This window comes from Brachionichthys hirsutus, unplaced genomic scaffold (assembly GCF_040956055.1).
Source record: "Brachionichthys hirsutus isolate HB-005 unplaced genomic scaffold, CSIRO-AGI_Bhir_v1 contig_248, whole genome shotgun sequence".
Lineage (NCBI taxonomy): Eukaryota > Metazoa > Chordata > Actinopteri > Lophiiformes > Brachionichthyidae > Brachionichthys > Brachionichthys hirsutus.
Window position 1 is genome coordinate 564,442 of NW_027180328.1, and position 19,953 is coordinate 584,394.

General features: G+C 42.0%; 4 protein-coding genes across 4 annotated transcripts; 2 read left to right on the forward strand and 2 right to left on the reverse strand.

Annotated features, from left to right (window-relative positions):
• Positions 1 to 534: 534 nt before the first annotated feature.
• Positions 535 to 6,702, reverse strand: LOC137912881 (WD40 repeat-containing protein SMU1-like). Its single transcript, XM_068757016.1, has 12 exons — positions 6,677 to 6,702; positions 4,890 to 5,100; positions 4,642 to 4,794; positions 4,443 to 4,559; positions 4,115 to 4,228; positions 3,371 to 3,490; positions 3,082 to 3,198; positions 2,744 to 2,871; positions 1,809 to 1,935; positions 1,529 to 1,690; positions 878 to 1,030; positions 535 to 633 (listed from the first exon to the last, which is right to left on the reverse strand). Exons 1-12 carry the CDS (start codon positions 6,700 to 6,702, stop codon positions 535 to 537), a joined length of 1,527 nt encoding a protein of 508 aa, XP_068613117.1.
• Positions 6,703 to 7,974: 1,272 nt separating this feature from the next.
• On the forward strand, positions 7,975 to 9,860 carry LOC137912865 (perilipin-2-like). The gene is made up of 6 exons (XM_068756998.1): positions 7,975 to 7,995; positions 8,125 to 8,299; positions 8,593 to 8,675; positions 8,757 to 9,006; positions 9,100 to 9,209; positions 9,552 to 9,860. Exons 1-6 carry the CDS (start codon positions 7,975 to 7,977, stop codon positions 9,858 to 9,860), a joined length of 948 nt encoding a protein of 315 aa, XP_068613099.1.
• Positions 9,861 to 10,722: 862 nt separating this feature from the next.
• Positions 10,723 to 13,595, reverse strand: LOC137912873 (small ribosomal subunit protein eS6). The gene is made up of 6 exons (XM_068757007.1): positions 13,535 to 13,595; positions 12,825 to 12,956; positions 12,497 to 12,707; positions 11,479 to 11,625; positions 11,242 to 11,399; positions 10,723 to 10,856 (listed from the first exon to the last, which is right to left on the reverse strand). The coding sequence occupies exons 1-6, from the start codon at positions 13,538 to 13,540 to the stop codon at positions 10,761 to 10,763; spliced, it is 750 nt and encodes a 249-aa protein (XP_068613108.1). The 5' UTR covers positions 13,541 to 13,595; the 3' UTR covers positions 10,723 to 10,760.
• Positions 13,596 to 14,226: 631 nt separating this feature from the next.
• LOC137912886 (alkaline ceramidase 2-like) lies at positions 14,227 to 19,301 on the forward strand. Its single transcript, XM_068757021.1, has 6 exons — positions 14,227 to 14,340; positions 14,607 to 14,721; positions 16,468 to 16,609; positions 17,087 to 17,224; positions 18,267 to 18,404; positions 18,821 to 19,301. Exons 1-6 carry the CDS (start codon positions 14,227 to 14,229, stop codon positions 19,005 to 19,007), a joined length of 834 nt encoding a protein of 277 aa, XP_068613122.1. The 3' UTR covers positions 19,008 to 19,301.
• Positions 19,302 to 19,953: the final 652 nt, after the last annotated feature.

Below are 19,953 nucleotides of genomic sequence, written 5' to 3' on the forward strand. Positions count from 1 at the left end.
TAAAAAAAAGTATTATAAACCAAAGCTGAACAATTAGATACCTGATATTGTTTGTTTATGCCCAAACAAAAAAAGCGTTATTTCATTACAAATATTTTCACGACAGTTCACCGTCAGGCATTTTCATGTCTAATAAAGACGGAAGAGATGAAAACGGGGATTTGAAACTGCACTGGTGCACTGGAGATCTGTGAGGATGAGTGTGTGTTGAGAGAGGAGAACCTCGACAGTCCAGAAAAGGTTCCTAAAGATAAGACCTCGCAAATAAGTATCTCAAAAAATAAAACAAATACGGGATATAAAAAACGAATAAGCCAATTAATATAACAATTGTGTTATTCATAGATCAATTGAGATTTCCATTTTGTACAGTTTCTCACTACAGTTTATAGCATAACCCCCCCCCCCCCTCCACTAAAGTATAACAAAACCATAGCTGCCATCTGTGCTTCACTTCCCCATATTCCACATACATAAATGTATAGCCATGTTTAAGGCTATCTGGCTCATCCGTATCATGGTGCAGGTGACGGTTTAAGGTTTCCATAGCCTTAGGAGGCCGTCCTCGCTGTACGTGGCAATCAGGTTCTCGTGTGGATGGTGAGCGATGCCGATCACATCTTTCTCGTGAACCTGTGGGGTGAAAAGGAACACAGATCACCAACGCATTCTACCATTTTCCATCAGCCTTCCAGCTTCCCTATTAGACCTCGGCAGTGGCAGAGAGCCCCAATGTCAAGCGAGACAGCAATTTACTATATATAAAAAATGTATGCAGGGGAGTCCTTTTCAATAAATCACATTTCACATGAGTGTAGGATGAACTACTGCCTCATGCAGAGTTGGATAATGGGGGAATAGCAGCAGCAGGGCTTACAGTCAGCGTTTTCTGCAGCCTTCCTGTCGTGTAGCTGAAACAGTAGAGCACTAAGTCCTCTCCCACACAGTAAATCCACTCCCCGCGGGGTGACAGGGTGCAGCACACGAAATCACCTCCCTCCTTTCGTTCTGAGCTGAAGGTCTTCACGGTCTGAAGATGAAGAGGAGGAGACATGCAAGCCTCTACAAAGATGCTCTGGGGTCATGTAAAATAATAAGAGCGGCAACAATGCTGGAATAAACAATATAGAGATAGAGGTGTGTTGTAAGGTACTGATCAATTATTTGATATAGTGGTACCAACTCAACAGCTGGTACCTACAGCTATAATCGCTGCTGAACAGATATTTGTGATCCTCAGAGGATGAATCAGTAACTGAATGTACTGCAGCATAACTTGGTACGGGCAGTTTATATGATTGTTTATAATCATGTATTAGTAAAGCTAATTCACATGTCGGTTATTATAAGCATAAGCTAATACAATAAATAAAGATGATGAAAATGAACAATATTATAACTAAGTGCCAGAATTGTCATTGTGAAACCTGCTAATGCTAGTAGGTTAATGTGAGCAACTTAAAATCGTTGCTGCTCCTTTTTTTATTTATTTTTTTAACTGTTTTTATAATGTAATATTGCATCTCACCTGACCACGCATGTTCATGATGATCACCGTGTTGGAGTGATTACAGATCACAAAGTGCTCTGGATTTTGTGGTAGAGGAATCACACTGTTGACGGGGACTTCTGATGTCCGGGACAGGGATTTGAAAGTGTGGATGCATTCACAGGATTTTGTATTCCAAATCTACAACATTACCAAAAAATAAAATAAAAAAGAATATGCATAAATATATAAATACTAATAAATAATATGGGTATATGATTATTTAATCAATTACAACTATATAACTTCTTCCTTGTACCTTTACTGTGCCATCAGCCGAGGCACTGATGATGTGAAGTCCGTCTTGAGTAAAAGACACATCGTTTACCAGAGATGAATGGCCGGTCAACTCCTTTAGTGTCTTGCCCGATCTTAATTCATGGATTCTGAAAATGATATTGAAAATGATAAGGATTCAAAACAGAATGTTAAATATACTTTATTGAAGATCAAGAGCAGAAGGGGGGGGGGGCTATTTATTGATAAGTTATTGGGTAAACAAAATGTTCTTATGTTGGTTTAAAAGTCCATAAATAAACTTTTCATTATAACCTCAGTTGGTAAAAAGAGGAGATTATTCTAGCAGACAAAACATGTCACGGAGCAGCTGTTATTCTTAGACTATAACAAAACTTCTAATGCTCACTGATTCATTCCATCTCTGTCGGGGTGAATTTTCACTTGTAAATATGTCAGACCCCCCCCCCCCAGCATGTGGAATGCAGCTTTGTGCTTAGGCACATGGTCTTTGTCAGTTACACCCACACCAAACATGTGCTCCACAGCATGGCAGCGAAGTTCAGCCCACACTCCTCTGAACTCAGAAATAGACATTTAACTCCTTCTCAGACACGACAAGCCTTCAGTCTGAGAAGCGTATTTACATTCCGCTGTGCTGCTCGAGTGAGCGTTTGTCAGGCATCAACTATGATGGCTGACATCTGTGTGGACTTTTTGGAAGGTTGACAATATGGTTATCTTCATTCCATGGTAATCTAATTCAAATTCAAAATCAAAGGTCAAAATGTTCTTTCTTCTTTAAGGTGATTTGCATGTTCATTTCTTGGCGCCCCCTCACAGGCGACAAGCCGAAGGTACAGTAGTAGTAGTAGTAGTAGTAGTAGTAGTAGTTCCAAATGTTCTGATGACATCATGCTGTACATCACGTTAACGCGTGATGGCGTTTCATCTCACCTGATGGTGTGGTTGAAGGAAGCGCTGAGGATCTGGCTGCTGTCTCTGGAGAAGCTCAGACAGGTCACACCTTTGTTGTGAGCATGCTCAAACCTGCGCAAGCATAAGCCACTCTGGATCTTCCAGGCCTTAATAACCAACACACACGCACACACACACACACACACGCACACACACGCACGCACACACAAACATTTTTTTGGGAGTGACGTTGCAAAAAGACTTGAATAAAAGCATTAACTAACATGACCACACTACATAATTATTCAACATTTCACATAATATGACTTAGCATTATGTGAGTCACTATATTATGGGATGGTGTTCTAGGTTCCAACCTTTATTTTGCCATTCTGAGCTCCAGTCGCCAGTAGATCTGTGTCCTGGCTGAAGCACATACACAGCACAGCATCGTCCATCATCATGAAGCTATCTTGGGCTTGATACTTTAAATCCTATTTCATCCACACACAGTGGAAAAAGACATTTTCAATTTTATTTTTTTTATTACATTTTCTATTATTTAACCAGGTGACAAAGACTTTTGGGCTATATGTGCAGATTAAAACATAATTAGATATCTGGAGACTATAATAATATGATATTTGTTATATAATAGATGTTTACCTTACTAATTTTTCCCGTGTTGAAATTCCAGACCTCTATAAAACCATCCACTGACCCAGTGATTAAGTACCTGCCATCGGGGGAGAAACGGGCACATTCTACGTGCGACCGTCGTCCAAACTGTAGGATAGAAAGACACAAAATAGGATCTCTTTAACAGTATCTGAGCGTGTTTCTCAATTTGACCTGTCTGCACTGATGAATAAAAGGCAAATTGATATTACGCACCCTCAGGGAAACATTAATTTCCCCACCATGCTGCAGTCTAGATTTGAGTAGGCCGGCTAGTATATAACCTTGGCCAGAGAAAAGGAAGGACGAGCATTTCAGGCAGCTCCATCTGGATACATGTCATGAAAGCACAGCTAGAGTCTTAAAGGACTGCCTTCAGGTGAGAAAAGCAATTATGTCCTGTGAATGCACGGACATTCTTGTCCCAGCTCACAAACTTTAACTCTCCAGTTGGAGTGTAGAAAAGAGTATAGTAATGGAAGAAGAACTTTTTTCTTTCTCTCTTTTTTTTTTTTTACAAAAGCAACAGCATTAACACGAAAAATGCAAAAGTCCTGGTGGATGGATGGATGGATGGACTATTTTAGTATGAAGCGGTTAAAAAATTCAAATACATTAAATTACTTGAGCTAATGTTCTTGTACTACATTCCACCACTGAATGTAGTATACAGGATGTAGTAGCGCTTGCATGCTCTGTGTTCGATGCTAACCAGAACCTATGCTGGCCTACCTTGATGTGGCGATACAGCTGGGTTGGGAAGCTTTCTTTCTCCGCGTGTGTCACTTTGATGTCGATGGCCATGTCAGGGGAGAGATGATCCGGATGCTGCTGCAGTCTCAAAGACTGCGTAGAACAGGCATGATAAATGATCAATAGAAAGGTACACGGGTCAACTTCAACTTCATGGGGTAGGAGGCTTCAGCGCGACGCATGACGATTACTAGGGAGAAGGTTTTGGATTCTTTCGCTCACAATCACAGTGTTGCGTTTTTCCCTTCCCTTCCCTTTTGTCCTAATTGGAGGGAATATTGATAGGAATATTGATCTGTAAACTCACTCCAACTTGTTCCAGGAGCCCCATGAGACGAGAAGGAGGCACCACACTGACCTCCCTGACCAACTCTTCGGCTATTGCCATGCGCCGCTTCTCCTTGCTGCTGCCTCTTGGATACGCCTGCGATGAGAAAGGACACATCACTTTGTAAACTGCTTACGGATTCGGTTGTGGGAAAGGCAGAAGCTTTTAAATGTCTTACCTCAGAGGGGTCAAAGTAGGAGCATGTTAGCAGGCTTTCCAAATGGATGTACCTCTGTGACTGCGTCTGTTTCAGCATGATCATGGGGTCAGTTTGTCTGAGAAGGGAGCGAGCGGCTCCCACCTCCCTCATTTCAATGAGCTCCATAACAACCTGTGGAAAGAGATCAGAGAGCTCATCAGATACAGTTCATTAAAAAAAAAAAAAAAAGCAAATGAAGGCATTAACCGATCAATCCAAAGCTCTACCTGCTCGTAGAGATCAATAAGTGTATTGTCGGGCAACTTTAGGGACTCGATAGCCATTAAAACAGAGTCCCAGTGACCGTTGTTTATATCTGCGATGAAGCTGTCGATGCTTTCCACTGTGTTGAGCGACACTGTGGTTTCCTCCTGCAGGGTGGTCAGTGTTCGGTAGAGGTTGTTCTCCTTGAGGTACTGCATTATGAGGCGGATCACACTAGAGGAGGGAGGAGAATGTCACCGCCACATGCTGACTCATAATCCTACACATGTAGGCCTGCAGCGATAACCTCCAAGTGTGACTGAGAATGAAGTCATGCAAGAAAAGCAAAGACACTAATAGACTGTCTTTGTAGATTTATACTGTCCTACTGAATCTTCAAGGGCAAGAGGGCAAATTCAGATTTACTAATTAGTTTAATTTTTTTGTTTGTTTTACAGTAATTCAACAATCGTATCCTAGTTATATCTAAATATGTAGGACAGACTGTTTGTAAGAGGCGTAATGACTGTGCATAATACTTGCAGTCTGTGATATCTTGTTAAGGATATCAGTTTCTGTTTTTTTTCAGTGTACAAGGGAAGAGCACAGATTTTTGCGCTGTCACCGATGATGATGATGTCAGATAAGCTGACTCATGCTAAATAATTACTGTGATCTTGAATGCATCTGAAACTATTGCCTCACACATATCGTCGTCAGTGCCACGTCTATGTCCCTCTCTGATCCAATACCAATAGAGGTAGAATTAGAGTTGTCATGTTTGCGTATTTTAATTTAGATTAGCCTATTGATAGTTTTATTGTTGGTGACAAAATCAGTTTGAATGATTTCAAATCAAATACATTGTAATTCAAAATCTACATCTGCACTTGGATCTGCCTCAATATTAAATGAATTACTGCCCAGACCAGGATCTACCCCTACAGAGTACGCCATCGATAGTATAGAAATAGATAAATATGCTGATCACATAACCTCCATTAACAAAAGCAGCCACTTTTTGCGTCACTTCAGAGCCACCTGCTGGCTATTTTCACATCCCTCTCCCACCTCCCCCCACTGTTGTCATCAGGGAGTCTTTCCCGTGCATCGTAAGAGACATTTATCAGCGGCTTTGTCCGGTAACTGGGTTAAATATCAGTTACTGGTGACATATTTAATGATACATTTTATCTTACTTAAATTGGGCAAAGCGAACTTGGAGTCCCGAGTTTCTCCGCATGCAGGTTGTGGAGCAATAATAATAAACGTGGGGGGGGCAGCCCGAGAACATCCTTGACAGAAAGTATATTAAATCAACAGGCGCTTGTGGATCGTACAGACACCACAGTGGATGTCAAACACACCAGACTAGCCTCCCAGCATAAATTTAATCAGATTAAATTCCTCAAAGGAACCATTTGATACATGCTGAAGGTTACATTTCGGTGCATTAAGATAGATATTATCTTTATACCAAACATTGGCGTGAAAGTCTTTGATGAAATAATATAATGTAGAATAAAAGGGAAAAATACTTCGACACTCGCAGTCTAATTATATTTTCAAATGAGAACAAGCGATGCATCAGTCTTCATGTTAATGCGTAAAACACAACTGAGCATGTGAAGACCTGTACGCACTTCTCCTATATGTACAGAAAACAGAAGTTTTGTTTTGACGTTGACAATGAAGGTTTTTGTAATTGTTGCTTCCATTTTGTAATCATTGTGTGATCACTGAAAACGTGTTATTTCTAACCCGCTAAATAATAGAACTGTAAAGACTAAGGAAAGGGAAGCGCGCTTACTCAGAGGGCTCCATCTCCGCAGCCATGGTGACGTCGTCTCCAGCTCCTGCCGCACCAGACTAATGTTGTGGAGGCTCGGTGCTCGCTGGAGCCACGTGAGCTTCGTCTGCTCAGGACAACCCAGCATACCGATTTATGTGTGTGTGGGGGGGGGGGTGAAATTCCTGGGCATATTGTGTGAAGGAGACACGGCAGCCAAGCTACAAAAGCCGCATCAGCACCACGGACAGAACCTCGTGACACAGAGCGTGCTCGCCTTTAAAGAACCAGTGGAATCCCAAATATCCCTCAAAGCTCATCAGCATGCACATCCAGAAAAGAACACATTTTCTTTAAGACACGTTTCTTTTCATTTAATCCCTGCAGATATGGTTATATCACCCGTATCAATGTCTTTCTGTAATTACACTGCGCATGCGATGCTGACGCGGGTTGCGCTTATGCCTTCCTTCAGAGACTTTACAGCCGCAACTAAACATGTTGGTAAACAAGATCATAATTCTCTTCCAGAATAAATTTAGGACCTTGTGGATGCCAAATACAGTGTGAGATTTAGACTGAACCGCCCCCGTCATACAAAAAATAAAAACAATATATATGGACACTGGCCGGGAATCGTCTAAATTTATAGAAAGGGGTTTACTTTGAAACTAAAAACCCGTGCTGGGAATAAGGTGGCGGTGCTAAATACTGCATCAACATTGTTATTGCCAAAAATATGGATAAATCAACATCTCATATCCATCAAGAGATACAGAAACGAATCATTATTGTGTTACATAAACAATAAATGGTATATATATATATATATGAGGCAAACAGCAGGCCTCATAAAGGCTTTATTTAATAATTGTCAAATTAGGCAGGCTTGAAAGTACCACGTAGTGTAGTTCTATTTCTACATGCCGAATAAAATGAGTGATAATTAAAATAATGATTGTATGATTGATGAATGAATCAATAAATAAACATACAGTTTAATAAATTTCCTATTCGAATTGGTCACAAAAAAAAAAAAAACACTGCATGAATTTAAATATTTGGGTTTATCTTCGGGTCCTGGCGGAGTTGAAGTATCGCGATAGTTAAACGCAAGTCTCTGAGGAGCGTTCAGCAGCACAGGTGAGCGCTAATTGACTGCGGAGCGGGACACGCCACGGTTCCCACTTGAACCAACACTTCCCACGGTGAGTGTTCAGTCTCCCTCGATATTATCAAGTCACGATTGGGTCCACGTTTTCATGTCAAACGTTGGATCCATTTTTTTTTCCATCTCTCCCGCGGGAGTGCAGGAAAACATGCCAATGAACAACAACCAGGTGAGTCCAATCTAGAATCTCCTGTTAGAATGATGGCGCGACTTAATATTCAATTACAGGTAGCTGAATCAATAAAGGTCCCCAGATAATCATTTTGCTCTGTTTTTTGTCCCTGTCGTTGTCTCGCAGAGTGTCGCTGCGAGGCTGGCCAAACTGCCGGCGGTCCGCTCGGCCTGCACGAAGCTGCTTGTGTTGTACGCTGAGGCTAAACGCAGCCACCCCGGCCTGAAGGCTGTGTGTGAGGGGCTGGAGGGCAACGCCGCGGCTCTGGCTGCATCTGCCACACTGAAACTGGAGCCTCAGAGTGAGTACATTTGTGTTTTTCTTTTTTTTTTTATGGGACAATGTTCACATTTGAGCAGGCCTTTTGGGTGTAGAAAATGTTTATTTGAAGTTCTAATTCATTAAAATGCATATCTTTAAGAGGTTGTTTGCAGGTAGTGTTGTGGATATGGAAATTTGTCTGTATATTGTACGTATAAAATTCACATTTTGCGAAACCAAACTTATCTTTCCAAATTCTTCCTTGTGTGTCTCCTCCTTAATGAAGTTGTCATTTGTTGTTGGATAATTTTATTTTTTTTATTACTTCCACAGTTTGCGTTGCAAATGACATTGCATGCAAAAGCCTGGACTGGCTGGAGACCACGTTTCCAGACGTTAAGGCACCGACGGGGCTGGTAACCTTTCTTCCTCTCTGATATTAACAAGACTCACAAATGACACAATTCATTAAGCGATTCTCTTTATGCATCCAAAAGATCATTGCCGCTGCTCAGAACAAGATGCGCGAGATCCAGGACGCGTTGAAGACTGCCACGGGTGGGACTGCGGGCTGTGTGCAGAACTCTGTCACGTGGCTGATGGGTAGAATGGAGCAGGTCGGTGGCCGGGTTGACCAGCTTCTTGTGGCGAGAGCCAACAATGTGGCCAGCGTGGGACTGGACTCTGCTCTGACTGTGTCAGAGGCAGTGATGGACACATTTCTCCCTCCCACCGAGGAGGAAAAAGGTGCTTACCAGGTTTAACGTAGAGATGCTGATGTACAACAAGTCAGATTCTGACTGTGCACTTTTTTTTTTCTCTCCATTCGATGTATCTTAGCAGCAGCAGCAGCTCAGTTGTTGGAGCGCGTTGATTTGGCTACTCCCAGATCTTCCCGTGAGCGACTGGTCTTACTGGCTGCCAGGCTGTACGAGAGGATCAACCTCGTGGTAGGGTCCAAGGCGCTCTCTGTTAAGGTGTACGGCAAGTACATTTGAAAGGAAATGTTTTGATATTTTGGGAAATAACTTTAGTCACTGCCTGGAATGGAATCCCATCTGTTCATTACTTTATGTTAAATATGAAGAAAAAACAGCCAGAGCCTGCTTAGATTATAGTTAATTGCTGCTTGCTTGAAATAACAAACCTTAGTTTGAGGTTCATTTTCATTTAATGCTGAGCTATCTCCTAAAAAAGTTATTTGGGAAGATTGCAGTTTAACTAGTGACCTATACAAATTGTGGAGAACAAGAATTTGAGCGATGCATGACTAAATTTGTCTTATCCAACAGGTCGTGCAGACTTTTACCAGGTCTGCAGTTCTGGTTCAGTCTTTGAAGACCTTGCCCTGGAGAATCCAAGAGCTGCCGCAGTACATGCGACATCAGTTTGTGTCCATGCTGTTCTTTATTGTCTGCATATTTAACTTGAGCTGTTCACAATCCCAGCGCCGCCAGTCTAACCGAGACGGAAATTATGTTAATGCGGACGAGAACTCGACTTACAAACGTATGATCCAAGATGACCCGGAGGCTGCTGCATCGACGCTTCGAGTGAGACATCCCAAGAGGCTGGCGTTTGGCAGCGGGTGTGATGGTTAAAGATGGGGGTGTCGCTAATCGTCATTGCAATCGATGTTTGTACCGAATGCACCCCAATAGTTCTGCTCTAATACCGATCATCCTAAAATAAAAGCTTACAATTCATGAGCTGCGATTCGCTTATTGCCTCGAGGTAGAGGAGCCACGAAAATCTCTCTGTAGGTACAGGAAGTCAAAATGAACTTACTGGTCATGAATCAGACGTCGGTATTTGGGCTGAATTATAATTCCCAGCCTCGGACGTTGTACTCTGTGGCGTTACAGCTGTTCAACATGCATCAGTGTCTAGAATGTGAGAATTTTAGTGACTGTCAAATTTAACATGTTAAACTCATTCACAGGATTTAGGGAGTTATCGAGGTGCCTGTCATTACCTCTGCCGACGGTTGTGTAATCACCGGCGTTGATTTGTCGGAGCAAGATAAGTTACAGGGTTACATTAAATGATGATCCAGGGAATAATCATGGACCATCAATGTTTTTGAATTAACAGAATTTGTTTTTTTGAAGCTTCATTGACTGCAATCTATTTCTGTTTATGGAATTTGATAATGTGGGGTGGGGAACTCGCTCACCACCGAATATCTGGATCTGATCCGGAATGTCTGGAAAGTGTCACTTTAACTTCCCTATTACGGGATTAGAAAATCAGTGAAACACAGCTCCAATCCACTTTCCATGGTCCACGTATAAAGATAAAGAACAATTGAGTACAGCAACCTTTTGATGAGCCTGATCACCATAAGGATAAACCCAATTATGAGGGGTATGAGCTGCTCTTCTAGTTTAATTTAAACCGAAACCTACAAAGTGCACATGGATTCAAAATTGAAGGGGGGAAAAAAATCAATTACACTGGCAATTCTTCAGCAAAACTTGACTTTATTTAACTTTTTGATTTCACTTCTGGCTGGACTCCGACTTGGATGTGGAGGCTCTCAGTGAAGACAGGCGGCGGCGCTTGGCAATCTGTTCCTGACGCTTCTCTTTGGCCTCCTGTTTGCAAAGACAAAATTATAGCAAGTCAAATTCCCAATATCACACGCTGCCAATAAGAGTCCTGAACGACACAGTTCCTCACTGCCTAATATCCTACTATAAAAGAATTACGAACTAGAATCAGATTCCGGTACGTGTCAGATAACGCAGTGGTTCACTGCTTGAAGGCTAAACTGGTAAATACATTTCTCTAATTTGAAAACAGAAGTTAGAATGATCAAATATAATCAGAGAAATGAATCTTTTGGACAATAGTCAAATTAAATTGATAAAAAAAATCTATTAATTTTTTTTTAAGTCCACCTTAAACCACTTACAAATCTTTGATCAATGCTATAATTTAAAGCAACGGTAACGAGAGCAAACCGGAAGCACACGCTACCTTCATCCTCTTTGCCAGCAGCTTTGCATACTCGGAGGCCTCCTCCTTATTCTTCTGGGTGCGCTGTCTCTTGAGGGCAATGCGGCGGCGCTTGTGCTGCAGCACACGGGGCGTCACCAGTCTCTGGATCCTGGGAGCCTTAGTTCTGGGCTTCTTACCTATCAGAAGGGATCCAGTTAGTATTGACATTGAGAAGAAACCTACAGTCAGTACTCGACGACGTTATTGCTGTCTCACCTTCTTTAGTCAGTGGTCTCCTCACAACATACTGCCTAACGTCATCCTCCTTTGACAGGTTGAAGAGCTTGCGGATCTTGCTCGCCCTCTTGGGACCCAGGCGGCGAGGGACGGTGCTGTCGGTCAGCCCAGGAATGTCCTTCTCACCTGTGAACAAGATGAGTGGAACCAACAAGCTAATCAGAGCACATTCTTCTTTACGTCCAACGTTCCCTACATCTATTAAATTCAATCACTAAAACCAAATGAGGTCAAAAATGCACAAAATGACCTTAATGGTTCTCCCTTAAGGGCCATGGAACAGGAAAAGAAAAACAACCAACAACGGATGACAAAAAACAACAATTAAATCGTTGTGCGCCGTTTTTTCCAATTTTAAGATGTTTTTGCTGATTTTATATACAAGTCATGATTGCATACATAATAGTTAAAATGTCAAACACCCATTCATCACCATGCTGGCTCAATCCCAATTGTTACCACCACCTATTTGGGCTCACAAGAAACTCTTTCTGCATTTTACAGACATGTGAGCGGTGTACTAAAGGCACCCAAGTTCCACCTTTACAAAAGGAGTTGCTGTTTGGACTTGAAAGGTAAAACCAATTTCCTTCATGAACTGAGAACTGCCTCAATGCCAAAAAAAAATCCTGTGAATGCGTTTTGTAATACCAACAAGAACAAATACTTTGTGTCATTCCTGCATGAGCGAGAACGAGACACACTGAGAGAGCAATTCAGTCCAACCGTCCACTGCCCTGGAACTGGTCATATCTGGTAAGCTGCTCCACGGTTACTTTGGCAACACGCTGTCCCCCCTTAATGACTACAGACCAATCAAAAAGGGTCTACTGGTGTGCCACAAACAGAATTAATAAAGAATTAATTTCAAATTTCCATTCTGGTCATTGAGAAAAAAAAAGAGTCTGCACTTTGCAGCCAACGCGAGTTCCGTCTCTTTACTATTAAATAGTTTACTTCTGTATAAAATCAGAATCAACACGACGAAACATCTCACCTTTCTTGACGATGACCAAGTTAAGAACGCTGAGATTTGCATCAACAATGCAGCCGCGGACAGACTTGCGTTTGCGCTCGCCAGTCCTGCGGGGACGGTAGCAGGAGTGCCCCTTGCTGAGGAGCAGGCGCACGCGGCCGTGGGTCAGCACGCCCTGCTTCATGGGGAAGCCCTGCTTGTCGTTGCCTCCGCTGATGCGCACCACATATCCCTAGAAATGTAAAGAGAGCGAGCGGTCACTTCTCTGCTCCATCGATTTCCTGATGTCTATTCTATAGGCAACACACAGATCAGATGAACGCAGGTTTAATTTGTAGCTCCACATTACCTTCCATTCATCTCCCAGAGGGTCAGCAGCCACCTCAGTAGCCATCCGCTTCTCGTAGAAAGTGCGCAGCTTACGCTCATCGTCAACTTCGATCAGCTTCTGGCAGCCAGTAGCGGGGAATGAGACGTTCAGCTGGAAATACAACAGTAAAACATTCATTCATATTTGGCTCCAAACAAGTTAGCATTAGTCATGCAGATTGTTAGTTCAATAGGGATATACCTCACAAAAACACGACACAAGCGAGAACTATCCCCAACGCGTAATAAACGTTTGGTCAATCTACTTGCAGCAAAGCTAGGGTCAGAGATTCACTGGTTTGGGGCCTGTTAGCTTCTATGCTAAGTACTTGGAGACCAATTGACATTAGCCTTCGGCGCATGACTAGCAGTGCGATAACCACCTTTACTTATTACGCGGCTAACTCTGTTCGAGTGGATCTAACGGAACAGTTCGAGAACTCGTTGCATTAACCTGACGGCTGATCACGGCGCGCACTTCTCTTAGTGCGGCCATGTTCCTACTACTCATTTAGCTCATAGGTTTGTAGGCACTACCACCACAATCAAAGCTCATCCCAGATACGAGAGCCGTGAATCCGCCATTAAACTCGCCCGTATTAAAGTTCACAATCATATCATCCTCCACGCGTTGGTATTTCGAAGGAAAATAACCAGAATTAGATATTTATAGTTGGAGAAACATTGTACCTTCATGTTGCCAAACCGGCCCTCGAACGGTCCGCCACAGAAAAGAGACCGTACTTCCGCTTCGTGGTCTCACATAGACCTTGCCTGATATCGCGATAACTGGCTCGGGGTAAATTTATCAAAAGACGCAAGAAAGGAATTTAAATGTATTTTTTATTTGTTCAAAAGTTGTTTCATGTAAAATACCAATACATATAATATCCGGATCAAATAAAAACATAAACATTATAGTTAGTTATCACAGGAGACTTCTAATAATCAATATTACCGATATTTTTAATGCAACAAAAATGTTTGTTTTCTTAATTGTCCCTCTTTGGTAGGGGTTCTTATTAATTACAATTATTATTGATTTTTATTTTTATTTTTGTCCGAAAATACATGATAATAATTTCCGGACTCGCCGTGGTCACGTGTCACGGAAACAGGAAGTGCACCCTCTTATCGGTGTCACTCTCTGGTTTAGAGACCGAGCAGCTGTGTCAATGCACGGCAACAAGCGTCACGACGAGCCGAGCCGAGGGCTTTGTGGACGGACAGAGGCTCGACGATGCGGCTCAACCATGATTTATGTACAACATTACATTGTCGGGTGTGCAAGACGCGTCGAGTCTCCGAAGCTAACCCGTGAACATCGAGCCGAGACGCCGCGTTGACTTTGTTTTTGTCCAGCCGAGAGAACTTGTCCAGACATGAGCAACGTTAATCTGATTTTTTGGGACCAGTTCCAAGCTGGTAGCTCCGACGTGGATTGGTGTGAAGGAAATTACATAATATACCCCAGCATCGCTGAATTTTACAATACGGTCGGTTGAAGAATTTATTATTATTTTTTATTTTTTTAACAATACAGTTTTGTTTCCAGTCGCAGCTCGACCACAGCTGATCCGACTTTGTTGTTCTTTTGTGTTGTTGTTAGCCTACAGCTAGCTTTAAGTTGCACTGACTTTCAGCAGTTTGGCTGCTTTCCGACTTGTTCACTGCTAGCATCAGGTTACGTTGTCACTGACTTACAGGATTTTTCCATTTCTTTATTTTTCCCCCTCATGGCTTTCTTTGTTTATCATTTCAGATCAGCAACATTTTGTTTTTTGTTTTGCCGCCCATATTAATGTGCTTGTTCCGACAATATGCAACACATTTCAACAGTGGGATTTACCTCATATGGATTCTCCTAGTTGTGGTTGGTAAGTTGGCTGGAATGACCTTACTGTGTGATCCTCAGAGAAACAAACTCATTTAAACATGAGTGTGATTTATCAAGAGAGAAAAATACACTCCTGCTGGAACTGAAATGGAAGTCTGCAGAACATTAAATAGATTTCTAACTTTAGCATTGCTATTTGAAATACTTCTTCCAGTATTCTCTGTCATCATTAAAAGAAATACTGATCAATTTGTTGAATAGTGTATGAGATGAAAAGCAGTTGTGTTTGTTTTTATTCTAAACCATTATGTCATTGATTTACAGAGAATAATCTGCAGGTCACAAGGAAGGAAAATTCTGTAATTGCAGACTTAACTAGAAACAGTGTATGAGTTACACACTTGTATAAGTAGTTTCCAACAACGACGACAACACGACGACGCGGCCTGACCGCGTCCTCATTTAAAGCTTCACGCGATCCTGAATCGTTGCACCCTCGACGAGGCGTATTCATTGGTGAAATGAATCACCATATAGCCTAAAGGTTCATTTGATTTTCAGTTTCAAATGGCGTAACTGTATATTGTTCCCATACTGCTGTTTACGAAAACACTCGGTGTGCGTTGTCAGCAGAGATAACCCCGACAGGCTACACTGCGTTCCCGGCAGGTGACCTTGCTGCATAGCATTTGTACCCGATGGGAATGAGCTTCACTGAAGGACTTTGAGATTGGTTTGGATGTAAACTAGTGATTGATTTATGTTTTGTCCCTTAGTTAGCCCTGCTAAAACAATCTGTCCTCCAAACCAGAGTCATCACACCAGAAGGGAAATGAAAGCAACCTCCTCTCTTTGTACGGGCGTGTCTTGTATCACACAGGAGCTTTGACTCCATTATTAGTATCTGAAGGTTGAGGAAAAAAAACAGCTGCTGCGGGGGGGGGGGGGGGTTACATGCTTTCCCCTCTCACTGTTTGTAGTAGGGTGACCTTTGACACAAGGAGATAACGACTTTGTTCTAAATTGTAAACCAACATTCAGTTGCACATAGATATGGGTTGTTATGTTGAATAAGAGCCACCATCATTATGTTATTTTTATGTTATATGCTATAAAGCAACACTAAGATGCTAATGAAAAAACAAAAACTGACTTAATTTACATTTTAGAAGCTGGAGACAAGTTTTAGTTGGTATATTTTGTAGAAAAATCGTCCAGCTCTCTAAGTAGGTAATTAGAACATGCATTGAGAGGTTGTGGTGGAAAGACTTCGGATGCAGAGTCGCTTTTAGGATAAGAGGTTTAGAAGGAATCTCCTGCAGAGCAAACAGACGACTGATAATAGAGGGTCTGTTGGACTGCGATAACATACGGGCACTAACTCATCCTTCCCTCCACGGTCTAAAAAAAAATATTTCACATTAATACTGACATCGGCTTCCGACACACACAATAATATTCTTTCTAATTCTATCATGGCTGTTTTTTTTAAAGTGGTGTCCATTTATCAGTGCTGTAATCTGAGTTACTGAAGAGATTGTCAGCTCGGTCCTCAAATTTATTTTTGTTCAAAATGACTTCAATTAGAAGGAAAATGTTCAACTTTCTATTTGCACGTCGTTGTTTTGGATACTTTTCACATTTGATCAATGGAATCAGGAACACATTGGCTGTATGCTTGAGGAAACACACTTTTGGCTGCCCGGGGTTTGTAGCTTGTAAAAACAAATTGTCCACCCTCGTCATATTTTTTTTTCTTCCTTTTCTCTGCTTCTTTGTATTTAAGGCATCGGCTCGACCTATTTCCACGCCACCCTAAGCTTCCTTGGCCAGATGCTGGATGAGCTGGCCATCTTGTGGGTGCTCATGTGTGCCATCGCCATGTGGTTTCCTAAGAGATATCTACCCAGGATGTTCAGGAGGGATCGGTATGTTGACCAGTACGATGCTGAATCAGAATAACTGCACAAACTGGTGTGTGTGATTGAATAAAGGCATTCGTGTCGCCATGAGCTTTGTGTACGCAGGTTTTATGCCAGCTAGTCATTTTCAATTTAAACTCTCATTTCTGGAGTCAAGCAAATACCACATGAATCTAGTATTTCCTGTGGACGTACAGTATTTGTTTGTGTAACTTACCCACTGCTACGACTGCCTGTTTAATAATAGGCCTGTCTGAGATAGCTGACGCTAGAAAAAGCTGCATCACATGCCTTTACTTCTCTTTCTACCATCAGAGTTGTCATGGCTGCTGTTTCACTTTAGCAAGTCGCTTGAAATGCTAATAATTCATTATCCGATTGTTAGTGCGTGATTCATAGAGCCATTTTCTCTGTGCGTTTCTCATTGCGCTCCGTGCGGCCCAACACTCTGTTATTCTGACTAACGTTTGCCTTTTAATGTAGAGCAAGGTTCAAGTTGGTCATCGGCATCTTGTCAGGGATCACCACTGGACTGGCGTTTGTGAAACCGGTGGTCAACTCATTGTCGTTAATGACTTTGGGCATCCCCTGCACGGCACTTCTCATTACTGAGCTTAAAAGGTCAGTGACACGTTTATCACACCTCCGCCGAGGAGGTCATGTTTTAAACCGTGTTTGTTTGTTTGCAGGATTACAGTAAAACTGCTGGGTGGCTCTTGATGAAAAAATAAATCTGAAGATGGGTCTTGGTCTAACTTAGGTCCCATAAAATTTTGAGAGTAATCCGGATACCTGTCTGGATAAAAAAATAAATCTGGATTTTCCCATTTACTTATAATGGAGGCTTTTGAAAAATAAATCCTATGTTGTAAAATATGGGAAGACTTGAGGACTGTCTTCGTTACTAAACACTAGTCAGGGTGTAGCCTCTGCAGTCTACGCTACATCGACATGTGACCTTTGACCTTGCGTTCTTACATTGTCTAATGGCGCGTCGTCTGTTCAGCTAATTATTGGATGTTATGCCAGAGCATGTTCCTGAAAACACACAAGTCACTCGAGAGGATTTCTGTGTGCGTGTTTGTGCCTCTGCAGTATTCTTTCATCACAGTAATGTGGCGCTGCTCCGCTCTTTCCGTTTCCCACCCCCGGTCGCCACCGTCGGACGTTCAGCTCAGTCATCTATTGTTCAGCCTGTTAGCAGTTCTTGACATTACTGCGCGTGTTAGTCGTCAATACAGGCTGCTGGTTTTTGTTCTGGAAGTGGGAGAGAATTCCTCTGGCCCTGGCTTGTGGATGTTTCCTCATAGAGGTGTTGTTTGCCTTTCTACAGTGTGACCACTTCATCTTACAATAAACCCGTGGGTAGCATACAATTAAATACTAGTATGAACTTTTTAGTTTGGGATTTAAAAACATGCAAATATCTGGAGCATTCAATAGTGTGGACAGCGCAACCAGTGAAATCAATACATTCAATGTCAAAGCGCCAGGATAACTGCTCAGTCCTGAACAGCAGGCAACGATGGCGACTCGTGGGTGAAAATGAGATAATCTAGTGCAAAAAAAGCCTGAAAACAGTGTAAGAATTGAATTGAAAAAATGCATTGTTTTTCCCTTCATGGTTTTGTTCCTATTCGGATTTCTTTGTTTGGTTTTGCAGGTGTGAAAACCCACGAGTGTTCAAGTTGGGCCTGGTCTCGGGGATCTGGTGGACACTGGCTCTGCTTTGCTGGATCAGCGACAGGATATTCTGTGAAATGTGGTCGTCTGTCAACTTCCCCTACTTGCACTGTGCTTGGTAAATTTAAACACATGTCAGAAGAGGGGCGGTATGGTTTGGAGACGATTATAAGGTCGTCTTTTAGGGGCCATTTATACACCGATGTGTCGATAAAGTGATTATTCTTTAAAGCTGAAATGCAAAAACAAAATATCTGCCGGGAGGTGGGATCGTTCGCTCCTGTTTCAAAACATTTCCTGGAAGGTCTGGACTTTGATCCACAAAGGAATCATTCCTGCACTAGAATCAAGATTTCTTTTTTTAAATACATATTTGTGAAATACTAGAAATCAGAATCTGTTAACTTAATTATGAAATATGTTGAATTTGTCGTCGTAATTTGAGGCATTACAGCGAACCCTACGATCAATGGACTATTTCATATTTTGTTTCTCAGATGGGCTGGTTCTTTCTAACCGCTCTCCCTCTTCCAGGCACATCCTCATTTGTCTGGCTTCCTACTTGGGATGCGTTTGCTTTGCGTACTTTGACGTCGCCACCGAGGCCCCGGAGCGAGGACCCGTCATCATGTTCTGGCCCAACGAGAAGTGGGCCTTCATTGGTGTTCCTTACGTTTCCCTGCTCTGCGTCCACAAGAAGTCTGCCATCAAGGTGACTTGAATCCGTTGCTCCTCCGGCTGTGCTACAGAACCTCACGACAGAGTGTACTCAGCCAGGCGACAAGAACGCCATGACATGAGTGGTGGATGTGGCGATGCACAGACATGGCAACCGAGAAGATTTCTCATATTTTTTTGCACCTGGTCAAGTTGACTTTTGATACGCGATATAGCACAATGTGGTCGCCACAAAAAACCTTTACACTATTACTGCTCAGGCTTTGTATAGTCTACCTTTGAAGTATTATGTATTTCAAGCTTCCTTAAAGAGAAGACTGAAGATTTTATAGCAACTCGGAACACTTTGTTATAATGCATGTTATAAGCGTAGATCTCATAGATGCAATCTGGCCATTCTGAAATGATGTTTATACTCAATAAAGCACTGGATTGATTTACTGTGATTATGATTGAAGTATTAAAACTTCATATTTTGTTGCTTAGCCAAATTGACGTTTCCAATGAATCACAAAGCTGATGTTGGAGAACTGTTACCAAAATAACTACTCCTGTACTTTTGGCTTGTCCAGTGAGGGGTCGCCATTGCAAATCAATGTTCTCCACTTCACCCTGTCCTTTGCATCGGCCTCCCCAACACCAGCCACTCTCATGTCCTCCCTCACTACATCCATGTATCTTCTCCTGGGTCGACCTCTAGCCCTGTTACCTGGCAGTTCCATCCTCAGCATCCGTCGACCGATATATATAACTGTTACCCAAAGATATTTCTCATGAAGCCTTATGTGTTTTTAAATACATAATAGTTTATACTCGGGGTTAATGGACATTCTAATTTAAAACATACAAAACAAAAACTTTCTGTTATGTATGTTACATGATTATTAGTGTACGAGCTAGTACTGTATATGAGAATGTGTTACTATATAGTCTTGTATATATTTTGTTTATACTTATTTTCAATACTGAAATATTACTGAATTAAATAA

Bases quoted from the DNA above. Each gene is read 5' to 3' on its own strand.
- LOC137912873 (XM_068757007.1), bottom strand. The intron at 12,708-12,824 runs GTAATGTGGAGC...TTACATTTCTAG, and splicing joins CTCTGGGAGATGAATGGAAG to GGATATGTGGTGCGCATCAG. The intron at 11,626-12,496 runs GTGAGATGTTTC...TCTTGTTCACAG, and splicing joins CTTGGTCATCGTCAAGAAAG to GTGAGAAGGACATTCCTGGG.
- LOC137912886 (XM_068757021.1), top strand. From the start codon at position 14,227: ATGAGCAACGTTAATCTGATTTTTTGGGACCAGTTCCAAGCTGGTAGC. The intron at 14,341-14,606 runs GTCGGTTGAAGA...TTATCATTTCAG, and splicing joins TCGCTGAATTTTACAATACG to ATCAGCAACATTTTGTTTTT. The intron at 18,405-18,820 runs GTAAATTTAAAC...TCCCTCTTCCAG, and splicing joins CCCTACTTGCACTGTGCTTG to GCACATCCTCATTTGTCTGG.
- LOC137912865 (XM_068756998.1), top strand. From the start codon at position 7,975: ATGCCAATGAACAACAACCAG. The intron at 8,300-8,592 runs GTGAGTACATTT...TTACTTCCACAG, and splicing joins ACTGAAACTGGAGCCTCAGA to TTTGCGTTGCAAATGACATT. The intron at 9,007-9,099 runs GTGCTTACCAGG...GATGTATCTTAG, and splicing joins TCCCACCGAGGAGGAAAAAG to CAGCAGCAGCAGCTCAGTTG.
- LOC137912881 (XM_068757016.1), bottom strand. From the start codon at position 6,702: ATGGCTGCGGAGATGGAGCCCTCTGA. The intron at 3,199-3,370 runs GTAAACATCTAT...TGGATGAAATAG, and splicing joins ACACGGGAAAAATTAGTAAG to GATTTAAAGTATCAAGCCCA. The intron at 1,691-1,808 runs GTACAAGGAAGA...GTAATGTTGTAG, and splicing joins CGGCTGATGGCACAGTAAAG to ATTTGGAATACAAAATCCTG.